The 21663-nt window shown below is 42.7% G+C and overlaps 1 protein-coding gene across 1 annotated transcript in view; it reads right to left on the bottom strand.

Moving 5' to 3' along the window:
* rorb (RAR-related orphan receptor B) overlaps positions 1 to 7289 on the bottom strand; it is a 30051-nt gene extending 22762 nt beyond the window's left edge. The window contains exon 1 of the mRNA XM_077600127.1: positions 6873 to 7289. Coding sequence (XP_077456253.1) covers positions 6873 to 6879 — 7 coding nt within the window. The 5' untranslated portion in view covers positions 6880 to 7289. The remainder of the gene's footprint in view (positions 1 to 6872) is intronic.
* Between the last annotated feature and the right edge of the window lie 14374 nt (positions 7290 to 21663).

Genomic DNA, 21663 nt, shown 5'->3' with positions numbered 1-21663 from the left:
AACGAAATTGATGGTGCTACTCCACAAAGTGCGTTTTCCCAGTAAAAAACAAAAAACAAAAAACAAAAATAAGTAATATAAAAACATAAAAAGTCACGTCCTAGCAAGGTTAATTCTAAAATATTGCTCAATCTAAAAGCGGCAACTAACTCCACTTTTCAGCCCAAAAATAAACTGGTCCACCCTACGCGAGACCTCGTCCACATGAACATGGCCCGCCAACCCAACCGGGTTTGATCCCCCCACGGTTGACATACCCCCTCCCTCCAGCTCGAGCGAGCGAATGAGTGAGCGGGTGTGCGCGTTCCCGTTTAAATGCGGGAACGCGCGTCCTCTCCCAGGGACGAGCGCTAATAGCCCGCCTCGGGCAACAATTTAACTCAGCCTAACAAGGTTCTCCCAAAGTGGCCCCAGGGGCGTCCCTCGCAAAAGCAAATTGATCACAAAGCCCCCCCCACACACACACCCACACATACACCACGCACACAGTCTGTTCCGCTCTTCACCTGCGTTCTCTCCAGCGACGCGATTCGACAGAATACATTATCAACGTTCAATTGGAGTCAAGCGAATAAAAGCAATGGTGGTCTTGCTTTCCTATTCCTAATTTCATTTGAACTTTTTCGTCGTCAACGGCCCGTCCTCGGTGACGATGATGGGCCCGGGCGGTCCCGAAAGAGGGGGCACGGAGAGAAGGGACGATAGACCTAATAAGAATCTCTTCAATGGGATTACGAGCGCTAAAACAGGCTAATCTTTGTCATTAAGAAAAGACGTAGTTGGCTAAGTCACAGGCTTATTGTTGCGACGCGCGAGCGTCGCACCTGCCAACACGACACCTTCGATTAGTAGGAACATTCAGATCCAGTCTTATATTACAACTAACGTATAATCTGGACTATAAGGTGCACTTTTTTATAGAATGACTGGGTTTGTCACTCATACTCAAATGCGAGTTATATATATTTTTTCTGACCACCAAGAGGCAGTTACGGAGTTTTTTTAGGCTACAGTTATCTGAAAAAAATTGGTATATTAACCCTTTGGCTGCCCCATACTGTTTTGGAAAAATAGAATTTTTCTTATAAGATATGAAGGTTCTATATTTCCTGCTTTTGCACAATTTTCTCATGTTGTGGAAAGAATTTTCCATCCCAAGATAGGAATATTAGCCTTCTGAGAGCAGTCATATATTTATTATGAATATTTTTTCTTGAAAAATGACAAATTTTGGAGCCATAAAAAAAACTCCAGTAAAATTTTCGTCCACGCTTGTTTACATTCAAACAGGGTGATTATTTCTTCGAATTGGCAACACTTTAAACATTATATTTTGTTTAAACAGGGCATAGCTAGCATGGCGCTAATTACAAAATGTTTTTGGGCATTTTTGCTATTTAGGACAGTCATGGAATTGTTTTAATTTTCATAAAAAACTTGCTTTAAGCAGTTTGACAGGTGCAAGTTGTTCTCCATTTTGCTTTTGTTGGTTTCTGATATAAAAAAATTGCCCTCCGAAAAATACGCAATACTTCGTTTTCTCTTCATCGTATATTTTTTTGGCTGCTGCAACTTATAGTCTGAATATTACGCCAATTTCTATTTATTTACTGTATAAATGCCTTCCCACCAATCATTTTCTCGTGCACGGTATTGGAAACGGGCCTCATTAACTAAAAGTCGCAAACGTAACACTGACACAAAGCAACAGCCGACGGAGCAATCTGATTGGGTGTTAGATAAGCAGCTGTTTACCAGGCTGGACTTTGGATGCCACCGTTATGGGCGCTGCCAATGTCATCTGATGGTGCCGCTATCTATATTCTTTTGTGTCTATGTTTGGAATTTCCACTCAATGCCTACGCGGCGTGGACCAATCAAGCGCAAGCACGTTTTACACTTGGGGCCAAATTTTGGCAGACAGACTCGCGTGCACGCTTACTTTATTATATAACCCTTAAAGTCTTTTAATTGCGCTCCTTTCTTATCGGCGTCTCGGTCGCCATCCCCGACGTTTTCTTTTATCTTCTGATTTTAAATGCCGGCTTTAACATAGATCGCCATCTACTAGTGCAACAAAAAAAGAAATTATTTCAGATCTAATCTAGTTAAAAGGGGGAAAACATTCATCGACGAGTACTACCGTATTTTCTTGCATATTGTTGCTAAAAAAATGATGACTGAAATTAGGGTTTGGCTTATATGCGCATAAATTAGACTTGAAGACTGTGAAGTTCTGAATTTGAAGAAAGTCCTTAACAAATAACTACCGCATTTTCTCGCAGATACGCCATATTTGTCGTTAAAAAAAAAAGATGACTGAATCAAGGGGATGGCTTATATGCGTACAAATTAGACTTGACATGCATGAAAGTAACAAAGACGAAACGCCATAACGCAAGACAAATGTATTTTGATGTCAAGGAATGAAATTCAAGAAAAAAATTAACCGTATTTTGCATGAAACGTGAAAAAACTCACTTGCTTGTGCCTGCCATTGCTCGCTCAGGGCGCCGCCATCTTACCTAGGGATGACAAACTAGACCGCTACGGATAGACTTCCTGGTTGTACTGCTCACCTGACTTCCTTTTTGAATTTGTCTACGTGCAGGCAATCCAGCAATCGATTTATACAGTATCTCAGAAATACCAAATACGATGATTTTTCTTAAGATTTTCCCTTCAAAGTAACACATTTGTACTCCCTATTAAAACCATGAATATACAGGTGAAAATTGTGAATCAGGGGGCGGCTTATACACGAGAAATTGTAAAATTCAATGATTTTAAGGCCATTTTAAGGGTACGGCTTATACGCGGATGCGGCTAATATGCGAGAAAATATGGTATTTGCTTTTATTTTGTATTTGAGGCCTCAAAAGTTTGCTGTGCTTGACAAACGTAGTGAAAAAGTGGAGTTCTGCGTGTTTTCGAAAACCACGTTAAATGGCCTTAAAACAAACTTTCCAAAACAAAACAAAAAAATGTGCATATCGTCGCCACCCCACGGCGACGTTCTCCCGACGTTGATCAGTAAAATTGGCATAAGAGGACTTATGACTTGAAGGCAGATTTACAGTTTAGAAGCGATTCGGGCCTGAAAATCCCTCTCGGTGTAGATAAAGCGCCGGCGCATACTTCAACGCGACGCGTAGCCGCGGCTTCGTGAAAACGAACGGGGGAGGGGGGGCGAACGGGGGCCGCCGTTCGCCTCGCATCCCCGAGGTAACGACGGCGGCGTAAAACCAACACGGAGTCGACGCCGAGCGCGCGCTAAACAAACAGAAGCCATGATCGCGGCTCACTGGGACCGGCGCCGTCGGTTAGGAGGAGGCGGCGGTATCCGTTCGGCGGCGAAACGTCAGTGTGTGCGGGTGTGTGTGTGTGGGTATGTGTGTGTTGCAACATCCCAAACCGTGGCTCAGTCAGTAAGGCCGTGCTGAGGGATTAACAATGCGGCCTGCACGGGCGAGCTCGGGCTAATCTCTCCTTCTCTTCTTACGTAACAGCCGCCATTAGTCAGCACAAACACACAATAAACAACCAGGGATGTCCCCATCGTGTATTTTTGCACGCCACTTGGAGAATCTGTCAATATAGACGCAGGAAATGTTTTACGAAGGGGAAAATAAGGGCTAATCCAGAGCGTCTTTTGTCCAACCAATTGGAATAGAACTATTGCTAACATAATAATCAGTTAAAAAGGGTGACTTATTCTTATTTTTTAAAAGTGAATCAAATTTTGTTTCAGTTGAGCAAAATAAGGCTGTTAACAATTTTTTTAAAGTGTATTTTTTACATATATTTTAGATATTTTACATAAATTTATACGGCGAATATACTGAGCTATTTTAGTTGTGATTTGTTGGACTTTTTTTAATATAGCGTTTGTTTCAAAAGTGTGAATATACATACAGAAATATAGAAATCATTTTAAATATGCTGTGTATTTATGGAATTATCTTCACTCTTTAACTGTTACAGCAGGTGATCATATTTCACTGCTATTGACGGCGAGAGGCGTCCAATCCAACCTGACTGTGTGGGTAGGGGGGTTTGATTGTTTGATCGCCTCCAGCGATTTTTTTCAGTTGAGCATCACCAAAATAAGGATCTAAACATTTTTTTAAAAGTGTATTTTACATATATTTGAGATATTTTACATAAACGTATACAGCGAATAAACTGAGCTATTTTAGTTGTGATTTGTTGGACTTTTTTTAATATAGGCTTTGTTTCAAAACTATGAATATACATACAAAAAAATAGAAATTATTTTAAAATATGCTGTGTATTTATGGACTTATCTTCACTCTAACTGTTACAGCAGGTGATCATATTTCACTGCTATTGACGGCAAGAGGCGTCCAATCCAACCTGACTGTGTGGGTAGGGGGTTTTGATTGTTTGATCGCCGCCAGCCCTCCCAGTCAAAATGGATCGGACGTCTCTCGTTATCAATGGCAGCTAATGAGTCCATAGCTAAAAATGTAAACCAACGCGTTTAATAACCCGATCGTTTTACCCGATTACGATCCCCCCGAAAATGACATGATTTCCGATAGATTCCGATCCGACTTCTGATCGATGATTGACAATTTATTCCACCCATTTGTTGTTAACGATGCTGAGTTCAGGGAAAAAGTAGCCAAAAAATCTGGCAATTTTGGCAACACCGTTTAGTTTTTGCCATCAGAGCGCTTCCGTTGACTTTGATGACAAATCAATTCCGGGGTGCTTCGGAATCGGCCCGATCGATGCTTAGACAAGTAATAACGGGATGGGACTAATTCTATTGGCATGAGGCCGTCATGCGTGGCGTGTGTGTGACGTGGGCGCCATCACCGTGTGTGTGTGTGTGTGTGTGTGTGTGTGTGTGTGTGATGGCATCGGAATAACGCCATTTTTTCCTTTTGTACGGCATGACTACGTGTGTATTTTTGCCAAAAAAGGCGTCTCTTGGTCATTTGACCGTCCTTCTCCCGCCTTTTCGACCCCCGCCGCTTGGTTGGGCTACTCCAAGTTGACCTCTTTGACCTTTAGGGACGTAACCGCAGTTTATATTAAAACATATTGCGTGGAATATGGATAAAATGACTCGGTCTGGCTAATACGTCAATATTATAAAGTGTTGTCGATCCAAGTTTATGATAAAAACGGACATGGTGTCCTCTACTAAAATGTCAGCGAGTGTATATTTTAGTTTGTTTGTTTGTCGGTTAGACGTCTAGAAGTTGCGGCTAGCCTTAAATGATAACGAGGGGCGTCTATTTTTCATAAGCTGGCGTTTGTGAGGGCATTTCTATGTACGGGCAGCTGAGATACACGCAGGTTGGGAGCGGGGGGCGCGCTGCCCACGCTGATTTAATTCTATCTGACAAAACCCTTTCGGGCGTGCAGGGGGAGAGAGGAAGATGGAGAGAGATAGAGATGGAGAAAGAAGGGGTGAGAGAGCGAGAGAGAGAGAGAGTGAGAGAGAGAGAGAGAGACGCTTCGGGGGCCTCCTCTTGTACGTAAAGTGAAAGCCGGAGCTTTCCGTAGACCCCCCCAAAGCCGCCACGGTGCTCGCAAGTCTTGCTCTAATGTGGACAAAATGCCAGTTGGATGACAGTCATTTGCTTAAAAAAAATATACAAATTAAATAAGGAAAAGTAGAGGTAGGGTATGATGGATTTTTTATATATATATATTTTTTTACTGGATCAAGGTTAGTGATGGCCTGGAGCAACAACAGAAAATGACATCTCGTAAAAAAAAACGTGACAGCAGAAGACACGTTATTTGGGATTATTCCTCGTTTTTAATCCATTTGTTAATGGGGGTCATTTTTTGTTGTTGCCGGTATTTCGTCTTTGGTTAATTGAATTGAATTGGATGCCTTTATTGTTGTTATGCGAGAGATTTAAAGCTTCATAAATGATCAATAAATATGGAGTCAAAGTAGTCAACATAAATAAGTAGTCATCATAGATAAGTAGTCAAAATGATAAGTAGTCAAAATGATAAGTTGTCAACATAAATAAATGAATAATTGATATTTAATGCAGTATGCAGAGCATTTCACAAGTATTTTTTGTAAATATTTTAAATAGATTAAAATAAGGCCTTTAGTTTTAGGCCCTCCATCCAATTTTGTTCACTTTTTTGCCTAATTCACTATTCTGCCATTTTTTTAAAGCACACTATATATACACTATCTTGTAGTCATAGTTGTGTAAACAGTGCAATATACAATCTAAAATGTCCATGTCGACATTTCTACTGACAAGTTAGTTATAGTTGTTTTTTAAAAAAAACATATTAAACCAATGATGCAACCTAATCTCAGCCTAAATGACACACGACATAAAAAAATAAAATAAAATTCGCAAAAGGCCCCACTTGATCATAAAAAGAAAACAATACACCAGTGCAGCACTATTTTAACTGTAAAAAATGTCGCCTTTTTTTGAAAGGAACAAGAGATGGCTGGCCTTAAACAGGCGAAAGTGACGCCAACATGACATTGACATTGGAATTGAACATCTCTTGCAGAGAAATGGGTTAGTGGAGCGCACGTCAAGTGTCCCCGCAACACCCAACAAACTTTTCCCACAAATAACCAGACCCATTTACGTCAATTTATAAATTAAAAAATGACGTCCCCATCATCAGCATCATTTTTTTTAGCACAGCCGATGATGCGTCTCGACTACCAAGGGTCGCTTTTCATTTCCTATCACTTCCTTTGCCTTTTATGCCAACTTTTAATACACTTTAATACCATAAAATAGGATTTTCCCAGAAAGAGAGGGAGGGAGCTCCGACCCTAAAAAAAAGTTTGAACGAGAAATCTCACCACGTGCGTGCGTGCGTGGAATCGGTGCGCTTACCTCGCATGGTGTTGCTGTTGCGCCTCCCTTCCCAAAGCGGCAGTCATGAAGAAACTAACATAAACGCAAAAAAATGTTTTTAAAAAGGGCACGTCTGGGTGGGCAAAGATCCTCTTTAGGGAAGGAAAAATGAAAAGAAAAAAATACGACAAGAATTGAGACAAGGTCGGCGTCGACGACCGCTGGCTGGAGGCGCCTTGTGGGCTAAAAGCATCCCAGGGAGAGGCGCGGGGAGGAGGCGGGCTGAGCTCGGGCGGCGGTGGCGGTAGCGGTGGCGGTGGCGGCGGGTCGGCGATGGCGCTCTGCTCCGGCGGCCGTTTTCATGACATCTGCGCTCTCGCACCTCGATGGGAGCCTTCTTCCTTCTTGCACTGTTTTCAGGGAGGGAAGGAAGGAAGAACGTGTTGGGGAGAAGCTTTGCCCGCCAGCTCGGATTGGATCCCAGCACTTTCTGCTCCGCCCACTCTCTCCCGCTTAGCCCATAGCACACACACACACACACACACACACCCGTGCGCACACACACAGAGTAGAGCACCCTCCACTTTTAATCATCGCCGTGCGATATAATGTTGCCTGTTTTCAAACATGGAGGAAGTGTTTCAACTTACGAACGCATGCTTTTGCACGTCAACCGAGTCCCGAGTCACCCGATTTTTGCACACCCGGAAAATGGATTTAAAAAAAAGTAGCACACGTTTCAATATTAAATCCGTTTCAGATGATTATTTAGCAAAAAGTTTTTTTGTGCTAATTAACTATGAACATTTCCTATTTTGTGTTATGACCTCTTTCGTGTCGTTCTGATTTTGCATTTAAACTTTATTTTCATTCTTTTTTTTTTGAAGCGCTTAGCCTCACAAGGGTTGCAGGGGGTGCTGGAGCATCTCCCAGCTAACAGGCACCGGTCAATCACGTAGCACGAGGAAAGAAAGGACAACCAATCATAGCTAAGGGCAATTTAGTGGAGTCAATTAGCTTGGAACGCATGTTTTTGGGATGTGGGATGAAACCTGAGTGCCCACAGAAAAGCCACGCAATCATACCTCGGCACAATTTAGCATATAATTAACTCAGAATTAAAAGAATTTTAATTTTCGGTCACTTAATCAGTTGGAAAGGGTTCACGGCCTCCCGCAGAAAAGCCACCCACGTCGTATTAAACGCTCGGATCTGATTTTTGAACAAAATGCACATTTTCTAGTCTATTATTTATGGTCAAATGGAGTTTTCAACGTTATTTAAGATAAGAGGGACACGGTGAGACTGGTTATCTAATGTATGTGGTGGTTAACGATCTTACATCACAGAAAGGACAACGGCTCGGGTGACGAGACTTGTCTCGGGTATCTTTAGGGATGGTTTTCAGGGTGGGGTCTTCCATTTCCTTTGAGAAATACTTCAATACGGACCTGGCAGAGGACCAATAGGGGTCCACAAAGACCCAGACTGTCGGCTTGGGCTCATCCTAGCCATGTTGTGTCTGATTGTAGGCTTCATTTCATTCATATTTTACATTGCAGCGCGGTATCACAGTGGTTAGCACGTCCGCATCGCAGTTCTGGCATTGAGGGTTCCAACTTTTGCATGTTTTCCCATGTGGGTTTTCACCAGGTAGTCTGGTTTTCTCCCGCTTCCCCAAACCTGGCACGCTAAGCTAATAGAAGACTCTTAATTGTCGCTAGGTAGGATTGTGAGTGTGACTGGATGTTTTTCTCATTGTGCCCTGCGATTGGCTGGCGACCAATTCTGGGTGTCTCCCGCCTATTGGCCAAAGTTGGGTGGGATAGGCTCCAGCACCCCCCGCAACCCTTGCAAACTCGCATCCAAAACACGAAATCTCCAAAATGTAAACAATGTTTTCTTTTTTTATTTATTTTTTTAAACTTTTACTCTTGTTTTTCCTTTTAAAAAAGACAGAATGCACATTTTGACAAACATATTTTATTTTTGATTTACAATGAAATAACAAACTGGAAAACAGGAAATATTTCCTAGTTTTTAACGTTTGACTTTTTAGAAGTGCTTTTTGATTAGAAAAACCAAACAAACAGAAAGCAATGAAATAGGAGCTTTTTTAATGATTAATTAAAAGAAATTCAAAAAAAAGAAGGAAAATAGCTACATTTTCTTTATACATCTATAATCTACGTAAAAAGTCTATACATTTTGAATAAAGTGGACACACATGACTCCATTTCATGGCCCGCACAACGTGACATATCAGGCCGAATCTGGCCCCCGGCCCACCACTTAAACACCTACATTTAAAAAATGAAAAATACGTCTAATGAATTAATGAATAATAATATTAAAAAGAGAGAACCTAGCACGCCATGAACGCCAATAAGCCTCCGCTAAAAGTTGAAAAAGCAATCGTATCACCGAGGCGCGGAACCGAGTTGACGTAGCCGTTTTGGCCAACATCTCGGCTCGTCACCCGGGCTCGACGTCTGGCGTCCTAGGAGACGTCTGACACCGTGGATGCTCTCGTCGGTCTGCAAAGAGGCAGGTGTGGGTGGGTTGGAGGCACTTTCACTCTTAGGCTTTTTCGCCGTGGCCCATTCACACACACACACACACACACACACACACATGTACACACACACACGAGAGTAGAGAGGAACTGCCCCAAGCGCATCTCCACTGACCTACATTTTATCTCTCGCTTTTTTCCACTCCTTTTTTTTTTTCATCCCTTATTTCCCCCCTCATACCAACAGCTCCGTAATTGTGATGTAATGACCAAAGCAAGCGTGATCAAATCCCAGACTGGTCAGAAGGAAAGCACTCCTGAAGACGGGGGGGGGAGATAGATGCTCAAAGACCGCAAAGTGGGCGGGGCTTGGAGAGGATAACTCTTTCCATCCCATCACGGTTTTGGAAAACGGGTCCTTCGTAGGTTTACGTGCCCGTCGAGATGGGGATGGCGTGATTCCGGGGCTGTTTTAGAGATACCCGGCGATGAACTTTAAACGTGTTTAATTTTTGGAGATATTGTGGGGAAACATGGAGGAGATCTGGAGTGTCCATATGGTGGCGAGAGGGAGGAAGGGAGCAGGAGAAACAGACCGGGCCATGCCTCGGGGCCCAACTTGGAGGAGAAAACCACATTCTGTAAACGCGAGTAGCTTCTTTTTGGGAAATTACCGTAGTTTCCGCACTATAAGTCGCACTTTTTGTCATCGTTTGGCTGTGGTCTGCGACTAAAACTCATGCGTTACTTCAATAAGACCGCCGAGAGCTTGTAAAGTTTTCTTTTCTGACTATATTTATTCATCTCGTCTCATTTTCTGAACCGCTTTATCCTCATTAGGGTCGCGGGGGTGCTGGAGCCTATCCCAGCTGACTCCCCACCAGCCAATCGCAGGGTATAATGAGACAAACAACCAATTACTCGTAGCGAGGGACAATTTAGAGTGTCCAATCAGCCTACCATGCTTGTTTTTGGAATGTGGGAGGAAACTGGAGTACCCGGAGGAAACCCACGCAGGCCCCGGGGAGAACATGCAAACTCCACACATTTCCGGCTATAGTTATCGCAAAAACGTTGCCTTTTTAGCCTGTTTTCTTCTATTAGTTTCTACGGTAACGTAATTTGTTCCTGATTTTTGATTAATCAAAAAATTGCGACTTATACTCCAATGATAGCGTTTTTTTCCTTCCTTGTTTATTCATTCTTTAGCTAGTGCGACTTTTAGCCTAAAAAAATATAGCACTCATCTGTCCTCATCATAAATGGGTATCTGAATAATTTCAGAATTTTTGGACTTTCCTGTACTACAGTACATTTCTGTATATTTATCACCTAATCCTATAACTTATGGCTAAAAAAATGAAATACTTGTCGTTTGTTGCGGTGTAAATCATCTTGCGGACTCTCCTTGGGTACTCTAATTTCATCTTTTACAAAGTTAATATTGCTTATTTGATGTTTTTTTACGGTTCGCAGCAGTTTACCTCAGTTAGCCACTCTAAAAAAATCATTGCTATCACTGTGACGCAGCTAAAAACACTTAGCTTAGCTTTAAAAGCTAAACACCCACAAAAAAGAACTTGTTCCTGGCCTTGAACTTGTTCTTTTTAGTGTTTTATAGCTGTTTTTTTTGCTGGGTTTTTAAAAGCAATACTTTTATTTAAAAAAAACTCAGTTTTAAGCGATCTTGACGCACTTTTGAGACAATTTGATCAACATTGTTCCAAACTCGTTATTCCTAGCCGGTCGACGCTGCCCTTGAATTGACCAGGGAAGTTAACTTAAATATAATTAGTCAAGTTCCCTCTTGAAAATAAGAAATTAGGCCGCGGGTCTCGGAGGAATCCTCGTCTCCGATTCGCCGTCTTCCGCGCCGCTTCTCCTTCTCCCGCGGAAACAAGCAGGTGATTTCTCTGCGAAAACACGTCGGCCAGCGGCCTCGTCATTTTATTACCCTCCGTGTCGATCTATGACCGTCGACCGAACGCCGGCGTCCGCTTCAAAGGTCTGGCGTCTTCGTGTGTGACATTGACGCGAGTGAAGGAGAGGGAGAGATGGAAAATCCACTTGAGAAATTTTCCCAGAGATAGCTGTGCGAGTGACATAGGCAATTTGGCAGGAAGAATTACTTGATGGTTATTTCAATCCCGACAAGAATTGAAAGCAAAGCCCCGAAGGAGGAAGGCCCAGTCAGTCACCTTGAAAAGCAGTGGGAGGAACACAACTTCAATTATAGGCGTCAAGGATAAATATTCAAATGAGGCTGTCTGATGCTAATATGCTGGGCGTTAAGGTGTCAAAGTGACGGGGTGGGGGCCGGATTTGGGCCGCCACATCACTTGGGGCAAGCCGAAAAGTAGATGTTGTGACGTTAGGTTTTATGGTACATTTTGAATGATGATTATATGAAGTGAATGTTTGGTTTATTTTGGGCCTTTTCTTACACAAAAATGAAATAATTGTTGAAAAAAAAAATCTAATATTTCCAGTCATAAAGAGATTTTTTTGTCTTATTTTTGGCTTTTTCTTGCCCAAAAATTAAACAATTGTTTTAATATTAAAAAAAAAGAATATTTCTGTAAATACTTTTTTTAAAATAAAAAAATAAGATAATATTTTTAGTTATAAAGAGAATGTCTTATTTTTGGCTTCTTCTTACCAAAAAAGTAAACAATTGTTTTAAAATTTAAAAAATCTAATATTTCCAGTTAAAAAGAGAATGTTTGTCTTATTTTAGGCTTTTTTTTTTTAAATTGAATCATTTTTTTTAAATCAAAATATCTGATATTTTCAGTTTTTTTAATGAAAAATGATTTTAAAAATAAATCGAAATAATATTACTTGTAGTAATAATAATTATTAATATATATGCATTTTATGCTTCCTTTTTTAAGAAAAAGGTTGCAAGAAATAAAATTTAAAAAATATATATATATTTTTCTTCTCCCATTTCTATCCCAAAATATTTTGTTCAATCTAAAAAAAAAAGTAAATAATACTGAGAATTCATACTCTAATTTAATGTCTTAAAACAATTTATCAACCGTCAGAGTAGTCGAACCATCTTGGTGGTCCGAATAAAAGTGCATGAAAAATAAAATTGACGTACATCGCCATTCATTGACGGCGGAGAGTTAAAGGTTCTGCGATGGCTATTTTAGTTTCACGTTTCCGTCCCATTTTGGAATGCTACCAAACCTCCAAGAGCAACATTTGGTTTTCCTCTTCTTTTTCCTCCTAATATCCAATATAGAGTGATTTTTTTTTTTTTCATCAGTAGGCAGCCACGTCGTAAAATGTGCCTTTGGCCCGAGGCGCTCTCTCAAAATAATTTAGTCGTCGTTGATTTCTTAGCGAGAGCTTAATAAACGTCGGCGTGCTAACGGGAGGAAATCGTCAACCGCGTGCGGCTTTCGGCTTCGTGACGACATCAATTTTCACAATGGTTTCCTTATTTGGTCAACATTGCAATTTTTTTATGCGCTCGTCATTATTGAAGAGAAGTGATGTTATATCTTAATTTCTGTAAATGTCATTTTAATTTTCACCCATAGTACTCCATTTTTTTGTTTCAGTCCGTGGATGTTTAGTGCCAGCTATTTTCCGTACCGCTTATCCTCACAAGGGTTGCTGGAGCCAATCCCAGCCAACTACGGCCAATCGCAGGTCACAATGAGTCAAAAAAGGCAATCATGGTCGAACATAAAAAAGCCAATTTAGAGTGTTCAGCATGCTTTTTTGGGGTTGTGGGAATAAACCGGAGTACCCGCAGAAAACCCACGCAAACCCCTAGGACAAATGTGTCAAAGTGGCGGCCCGGGGGCCAAATCTGGCCCGCTGCGTCATTTTGTGTGGCCCAGAGAAGTAAATCATGAGTGCCAACTTTCTGTTTTAGGATCAAATTAAAATGAAGAGTATAGATTATATTAAATCTCCTCATTTTCCCCCTTTTAAATCAATAATTGTCATTTTTAATCATTTTTTTTCTGTTTTTAATCATTTTATAAAATCTAAAAATATATTTAAAAAAGCTAAAATAAACATTGTTTTAGATCTATAAAAAACTGAATATTCAGGGATTTTAATCCAGTTCTTTTAATCCATTTATAAAAAAAAAAATCTAAATATTATATCTAAAATGGTCCGGCCCACATGAAATCGAGTTGACATTAACGCAGCCCGCGAACCAACCTGAGTCTGACACCCCTGCCCTAGGGAAAACACGCCACTCGGAATCGAACCCAGTGGGGCCGATACGCCAACCCGTAGAATAATCCTCCCCATAAAAACAAACAGATGTATCTTTTATAACTTTATAGCCCTCTTATGCTTAACCCCTTGACCTTTGAACTCTGCCTTTCTGTAGGTGTTCAATTCATGGGCAGAGGGTGGGGTCGCTCAGAGTGGGGGGATTCTAGAAGACCAATAACGTAGCCCGCCCGGGTGGACGCCACCCGGAGATCCTCTTACTGTCTGCCGCACAGGAGCGGGACTAAGTACTATAATCTGAAAGGAGGGGATGTTGGGTTGGAGATGATTGCGTGTGTGTGTGTGTGTATGTGTGTATATATGTGTGTGTGGCACGGTGGTGATGGTGGGGGTGGGTCTGGACGACATGTTTTTTAACCCCTCCCTCATCTCCATCCCCTCTGGTTAATCTGGAGTCTACTTTGTGGATTAGTGCAGCACCACTGTTTGACAAACGCTACATTTCCTGCAGCGCCTTGGTGACCCCCAACGTGATTTTTTTTTTTTACGACCTACGCCAGGGGTCGGGAACCTTTTTGACAGAGAGAGCCATAAACAATTCATATTTTCTAATGTTATATTTTGAGAACCATTCTCAGAATTGAAAAGTAAAAATACATGAAAATGTATGATTTATTTTTTTGGGTCTTTTCACCACTTTTGAAGTAGAAAAAGTCTCCAAATTCTCTTGATAACATTGTTATGCTGCTAATAAATCAGTATTGATGGTATTATGCATGCAGAAGAGTGATAAAAAACAAAATTATGATTAAAGTGATGGTAGAGGTAGTGTCAACGCCACAGTGACGCTCTATTGGTGCGTTCGGGACTCCGCTTTCTCACCAGTGATTTCCATATTTTACCTCACAGGTTAGTGGAGAGCCATATGCATACCTGTCAACCTCTGCCGATAACTGCCCTTATAAATGATTATGATTCCCCTTACAAACCCCCCAAAAACCTTCCAAACACCGTACGACTCGTACGGTGTTTGGAAGTTTTTTGGGGGGTTTGTAAGGGGGATCATAATCATTTATAAGGGCAGTTATCGGCAGAGGTTGACAGGTATGCATATGCACCCATGGAATAAGCCACATATGGCTCCCGAGCCATAGGTTCCCTACCCCTGACTTACGCCATTCCGTCTCTAGGCGTTTCTTTGCTCGGCGCTAGCACGTTAGCTCGCGCGAAACTACCCCATCCAGCGCGATCGTTAACCCGCGTAAAGACGGGCGGGTTCGAACGCCTCCCAACAGGTGCCGCCATTGTTCGTCGTCCGACAGCGACGACGACGGCGGCACCCCCTCCTCACGTTAATGCGATCATCACCTTTAGCGTCGGGCGGGTGATTTGACATCTCCCTTTTGTTTGGGCTGAGGTAAAACGAGTCTGTTAGTCCGTTAATCCAGCGGGATTAAGAAACAACAACAATCCCCCGCCGAGTGCGAGTTTCTGTTTTGCGCCAGCGAGAGTCGAGAGAGAGAGCAGCGAATTTTCGTCGAGGCCGGAGGGACGGCGAGCCCGGATCTCTCGGGGACGCGGAGGGTGCTGATGTTGAGGGTCCCGATGGCCAGGAGGAGGAGGAGGAGGAGGAAGAAAAAAATGGATGGCGGGGGGTGATAAAGGTTTAGAAGAGTGTGGGGATTAGTTGATATTTCCCCGGCATTACGTACGCTTTGGCGAACATCTACTTAAGTCCTGCCTTATGCGCCGCTGTCTGGAACGCACACACAAAAAGCCCTCTGTCCCATTCACACACACAAAGACTATTAGTACAGTCCAGCTCATCCTCTCAATACGCAGAAGAAAAGAGAGAAAAACATGTTAAGTCTTTGTCCTCCTCTGTCTGGACTCATTCATTCATGGGAGGAAGAGTAATAGGCTGTAGAGAAAGGGGAAAAAATTGGAAAGACGTCCATGATGATGATGATGAGGATGAGGAGGATGGTGATTTGCGCATGGCAACTTACTTTTTTTGGAGAAACGCCATTGGCCGGCTCGGAAAAGCTCCACAAAAGGCCCGGAGTTAAATTGGAGTCAAATTAGAGTAAATGGACTCCTATTTGGGGGGGGGGGGGGTTGGTTGACGTCCACGATGGCGTCAACATCATTTTACGTCGGCTTTGTAGATTTTTTATTATTATGGGCTGTGTGGGCAAACAGTGGCGTTTTGTTTTCAGGAGAAAATGGTCGCCAATGAAGGAAAAATGATGGGTGGGTAGAGCAATTTGCCAAAGAGGTTGTCGACGATATTTTAGGTAAACATGTTCAATTGAAGTTGAGTATTTTTAGGGCTATAGGTTGCAGAGGAGTTGAAAAAATGTTGTACTGGGGGGTGAATTGTGTTTTGGGGAGGGATATGTTTTATTGGATTAAGAAAGTTGGCAGCAAGCTATATAGGAATTTGTTAAGATAACAGTTTTTCAGAAAATTAGAGGCCAAAAAAACAACATCACAGGCTGTTGGTAGTCAGGGTGAAAAAACTAGGGTTGCAGACCTCGTCAAATTCGAAAATAATGGTCATTATCTTCAATATTTTTGATAAATAACTGTATTTTCTTGCTTGTAACTAAAGAAAATGATGACTGAATCAAGGGTACGGCTTATATGCGCACAAATTAGACCTGACATGCAGGAAACGCAACAATGCGGCCGATAGGGTCATTTATTTCAGAATAAAGAAAATATACCGTAATTACTCGAATATAACGCGCACTCGAAAATAACACGCAGGTATAACTTTGGGCCAAAAAAATCTGGAAAAACGCAGTACTCGAATATAGTGCGCACCTAAAATTTCCCGCTGACGAAAATCAGAAATCTTACCTTTTTTTCTTCGTTTCACGATTGTTTTGTTCAAACAAATTTATTCATTAGAATCCTTCAAATGAAAAGTTCCTCTCTCTCTTTGTCTGTCCTCTCATACATCTCTTCGTTGAGAATCCTATCAACGTCCACGCTTCCTTCATCCACTTCCTCTTCCTCCCACAACACATCATCCGATTGGCTTTACGAGATGACGTAAAATCCGTGCGTCAAAGTGAGTTTGACAATGCTTTTTTCGATCGAAAATTTGTAATTTATTTTAGTTATTGATTATAACACTGAACTGAGAGAGGGTGAACTGAGACGGGTACGAGGCTAGAGGGGGGCAGTGGTGGTCTCGGCTTCACGAGATGACGTAAAATCCGTGCGTCGGCTTCACGAGATGACGTAAAATCCGTGCGTCGGCTCTACGAGATGACGTAAAATCCGTGCGTCAAAGTGAGTTTGACAATGCTTTTTTCGATCGAAAATTTGTAATTTATTTTATTCAATTCAATTTCAATTCAATTTATTTGGCAAGAAAAAGCACCAGGCTAACGGCCATGTAACAAGACACAAAAAAAAAAAAAAAAAAAAAAATTAAAAAAAAAAAAAATAAATAAAAAAAAATTAGTTTTTGATTATAACACGCACCCCCAACTATTGGAATTAATTATTTTGCAAAAACCTGCGTGTTATATTCGAGTAATTACGGTAAGCATTTAAAGCGCTTAACAAAATGTATTTTGACGTCTATGAATGAAATTCCAAAAACATATCTTGCATAAAACTGCTCAGGGTGCCGCCATCTGACCTAGGGATGACAAACTAGACCGCTACAGACACACTTCCTGGTTGTACTGCTCACATGATTTCCTTTTTTAATTTGTCTACGTTTAGGCAAAACCCTTTCGGAAATGTGCAATCCAGCAATCGATTGATATAGTATCTCAGAAATAGCATCTTTGATGATTTTTCTTAAGATTTTCCCTTCAAAGTAACACATTTGTACTCCCTATTAAAACCATGAATATGGAAATGAAAATTGTGAATCGGGGGGCGGCTTATACGAGGGAAATTGTAAAATTCAACCATTTTAAGGCCATTTTAAGGGTACGGCTTATACGCAGAGGTGGCCAATATGCCATAAAATACGGTCCTTGACTAATTTGAAAGAATTGACGTCAACTTCCCGCCGATGCAAACTTTTCCAACTCTTCACGGATGACTTTTCCCACCAAAGAAATGCCCTTTAAAGAATGCGAAAGGGGCAACGACCAATCCCACAATCAGTCGTCCTGCCTGGCTAACAATATCCCGTTTGAATGCACTTCATGCGATCCGAGAGTGATAACGGGGACGTGTCTTCTTCTTGCCACCCGGGACATTTTTATTTCTCCTCTCCCCCCCCCCCCCAAACGGTCTCTCCCGAGTTCCCCTTTCCTACCCGTACTGTACTTCTCCTCACTTTGCTTGGCGAGCTGCCACTTTGAATCTCTCCTCCCGTCCCTCCCCCCTTTTAACTCACTCTGAATTATCCATAGCGGCCTGGCTTTTCCCCGCACCCCCCACGGCCCGTCTGCGCGCCAGCTCTCCCGTTCCGTCGCTTCCCCCGTCCCTGGATTTATTCTCGTGGCAGCCTTTCACTCTCTGCGCTCTGGTCTCTCTCTCTCTCTCTCTCCTTCTCTCTCGCCTCCCCCCATCATCTCTCGCTCTATTCCCTCTCTCCCCCGGTTTCCCCGCGTCTCTCGCTTAGTCTAACTGTAGGATATAGGTCAGCGGGACGGCTTGGCTGACTCGTGTCTAGACTCAGCCTCGGTCTTGGGGGCACGCCGTCGCACAGTAGAGCACATTGACCGACCGCGCCGGTTCTCCGTCGACCCGCGTGCACGCCGCTTGGGCCACGCCGCTTTTGGGCCGATGGGCAAAGTTTCTTCCCGGGCCCAGATGCTTCTTGAGAAAGCAAAACGGCGGCAGATAATGTCAGCGCAAATGTCATTCGCGCTTGATATTTGCACGCGAACGACGACGACCACAGGCTTTCCCGCGTGCTAATTGCGTGGGGGATCGCTAAGGTGAAATGAAAATTTTATACGAGTGGAACGCACGTGAAGCGCCGTAAAAGCCGGGTGGGGTCGGCAGCTGCGTGGCTGCGGGGAAGGGGAAGGGGACGCCGAATGACGGCGGGCGCCCGTGAATCATGGGTAATGATTCATTGGAGTATGTTAAGCCCGCCCCTTTGGCTCGGTGGTCCAGATGTGACCCCCCCTCACCCACTTTCTCCCTGGATACTGAGTCAGTGGCCCCACCCAGGATGCTACTTCTCTTTCTATACACCCAATTAGGTCGGACGTCGCTGGGTGCAACTATCTAGTATCTTTCTCCGTTTGTCAGTTCATTCATCGGTCAGTCCGTCTGCCCTATCTGTCCATCGGTCAGTCAGTCCGTTTGTCCGGGCATCCTCCTGTCTGTCCGTCAGCCCCATTAATCCATCCGTTCATTGGTCAGTCCATCCATCCCTCATTCCAGGTGTCCTTCTTTCTGTCCGTTTGTCAGTCCGTCCATCCCTCGGTCAGTCCGTCAGCCCTATCAGTCCATCCGTCCATTGGTCAGTCCATCCGTCCTTCATTCCAGGTGTCCTTCTTTCTGTCCGTTTGTCAGTTCATCCCTCGGTCAGTTCGTCAGCCCCATCCGTCTATTCGTCCATTGGCCAGTCCGTTCGTCCGTCCCTCGGTTTGTCCATCCTTCGTTCCGTCTGTCCCTCCGTCCGTCTCTGTAGGCATTTAGTCAATGCTCATGAAACTGTGTAGAAATGTGCTCGACATATTACGAAAAATGATTCCGCCATTTTGAATGTCAAGAGTAAGACTGGCTCAATTTTGTGGGGGGTGTTGACTATATCATAAGAGACCCGTGATTATCCATTTTGATCAATCTGACAAGCAATTCATAATGTAGAAAACATTAGAGAATTGTACAGAACGGTTTGCATGGATGTACCAAAGCGTTTGCAACTTGTTCAAAGAAAGACAAAAGTGCTTTTTTTGATGTCAGCGAGTGACACACTCTTGTGAAGATTGGACGAGTAATGCGGGAAACTTCAATTCTGATTGGAGGAATGTACCAAAGAAACAGGGAAAAATTATACATAATTCAAAATGTGACGCCTACATATCTGAATGCCAGATTATCATATTACCTACCCTGAAAATTAGGGTTAAAAATCGCAAAATTCCTTTTGTAACCTCATGCCCCCCGAATTGAATCGCCATTCATATTACAAACATATCCTGCAATTTCAATAATAATCCCTGTATTCATTCTTAAATTATCTTGAACAGGAAATACAGTCAAACATACAAACTTCATCCTCTGTACATTTCACCTACTGGTGCAGCAAATGAATAAAAACAGCATTTAGCTAACACGCTAAAGTCGACGGAGTTCTCTCTCTCGCCATCATTCGCTGCCAACCTTCCCTCATCAAAATGCATTGGACATGTCGTGTTGACGACAACAGACAATGCCCTATTTATAATTAAACATTTAAATATTTAGAGATGACTCGTAGTGAGAATGGTGTTCGCGTGCATGTTTGTTGTTTGCAGTTTGAAAGAAAAGTGTTTTTTCTTGTTTGTTGAATTGTTTTTTAGTGTGACGACCTTACTTAAAGTATATAAATAATGTCTTTTCTGTCTAAAGTGCGACCTTTCCTGAAATTTATCTTTTTTATAATCATTACCACACTAATGTGCATTTAACTCACGGTATTTTCCGGACTATAAGGTGCACTTTTTTTATAGTTAGGCAAGGCTTGGTACTGATACTCAATTGTGTTTTGTGCTATATTTGAGGACACCCTAGAATATTGTTTTTAGTGTATGTTAACAAATGCCCATTTGGCTTGTTTTTGCCATTTTACTGTTTTTTGCTCAAGGTTTCTGATCATATAAGAAATGGCCCTCCCAAAAATGCGACTTAGTAAACCCCAGTGCGACTTATCTATATTTTTTTCCTTGACACTTTCAGGGCAAGTGACTACTTTTCATCATAAAAAAAATGTATCTTTTTCCGCTTATTCGGGGTGACTTGCCCCTTCCCCAGCCACTTCGCCCAACTCTTCCGGGAGGATCCCAAGGCGTTCCCGGGCAGATCAGGAAACACAATCTCCCCCAGTGTGTCCTATTTCCGTTTTTCGTCTATCCGTCAGTGCCAACTCATAGTCAAAATGCAAAGAGCCACATGCAGCTCGAGAGCCGCGTGTTTGCCACCCCTGATTTTCATGATCATGCATACTTTTCTTTCCAAATTCAGTTTTTCGAGGCCACTTATAGTAAAGTATCGTTGTTTTAACGTGCTAACGAAAGGTCAAACTCGCCATGACCCACAAAAAAAAACTACAAAAAAGGACGCCCGGGTCCCCTCGGTGGTTAAATGCCATTGAAAATCATCATTTATGTTTTTCACCGCTCCCGGATTTCCCGAAAGAATTACCGCTCTTATCAAGACGTCTATCGTCACCAACAAAGCGTTGTTTTTTTTGAGTGACTGGGATTGAAAGTGAAAGGAATAAGAATGGCTGTGACTTGCCCCTTCCCCAGCCACTTCACCCAACTCTTCCGGGAGGATCCCAAGGCGTTCCCGGGCAGATCGGGAAACACAATCTCCCCAGCGTGTCCCGGGTCGGGCCGGTTGGATCCTCCCGGTGGTACGCCCCCGAAACACCTCACCGGGGGAGGCGTGCCCGAGCCAACTCCTCTCGATGACCCAGCTTATTTTCGTTCCGAACCATATTGAGACTTTCTAATCGTCCGTGCTATTGTATTTGCGTGAAAGCGCTAATTGGCGAAACGCATCTTTCCTCGCTGGAATTAACCGTGATCCATTACGGTTACCTAAGTGTTCCTATTAATCATCTCGCTCGTTTCATATGGTTCAAATACAACTCCCCCCCCTCGCTAAATGCTTCTCAATTTTCTCAATTCTTGCCCTGTTTTTCCGTTCCCTCGCCGCATGCTCGTGGTTTGTCGTTGGGGAAGAATAAGAAGCGACGGCGCCATTCACGTGGCTAATTATTATTACGTCTGTTCTTTGTCGGAGAGGAGGGTTATTTTTCATTAATGCGCTCCAACATGTTATATAAGAGAGTCTTTCTGACGGTTATAATAGTCGGGGACAGAGGTGATGGCGGGCTGGTGAATATAACAGACGGGCTTTTTTTTCACGACGAGCTTTCATCAATCCAGGGGTGGCAAACTCAGT

This window comes from Stigmatopora argus, chromosome 5 (assembly GCF_051989625.1).
Source record: "Stigmatopora argus isolate UIUO_Sarg chromosome 5, RoL_Sarg_1.0, whole genome shotgun sequence".
In the NCBI taxonomy this organism is placed as follows: domain Eukaryota; kingdom Metazoa; phylum Chordata; class Actinopteri; order Syngnathiformes; family Syngnathidae; genus Stigmatopora; species Stigmatopora argus.
This window is presented reverse-complemented; position numbering and strand designations above follow the sequence as displayed.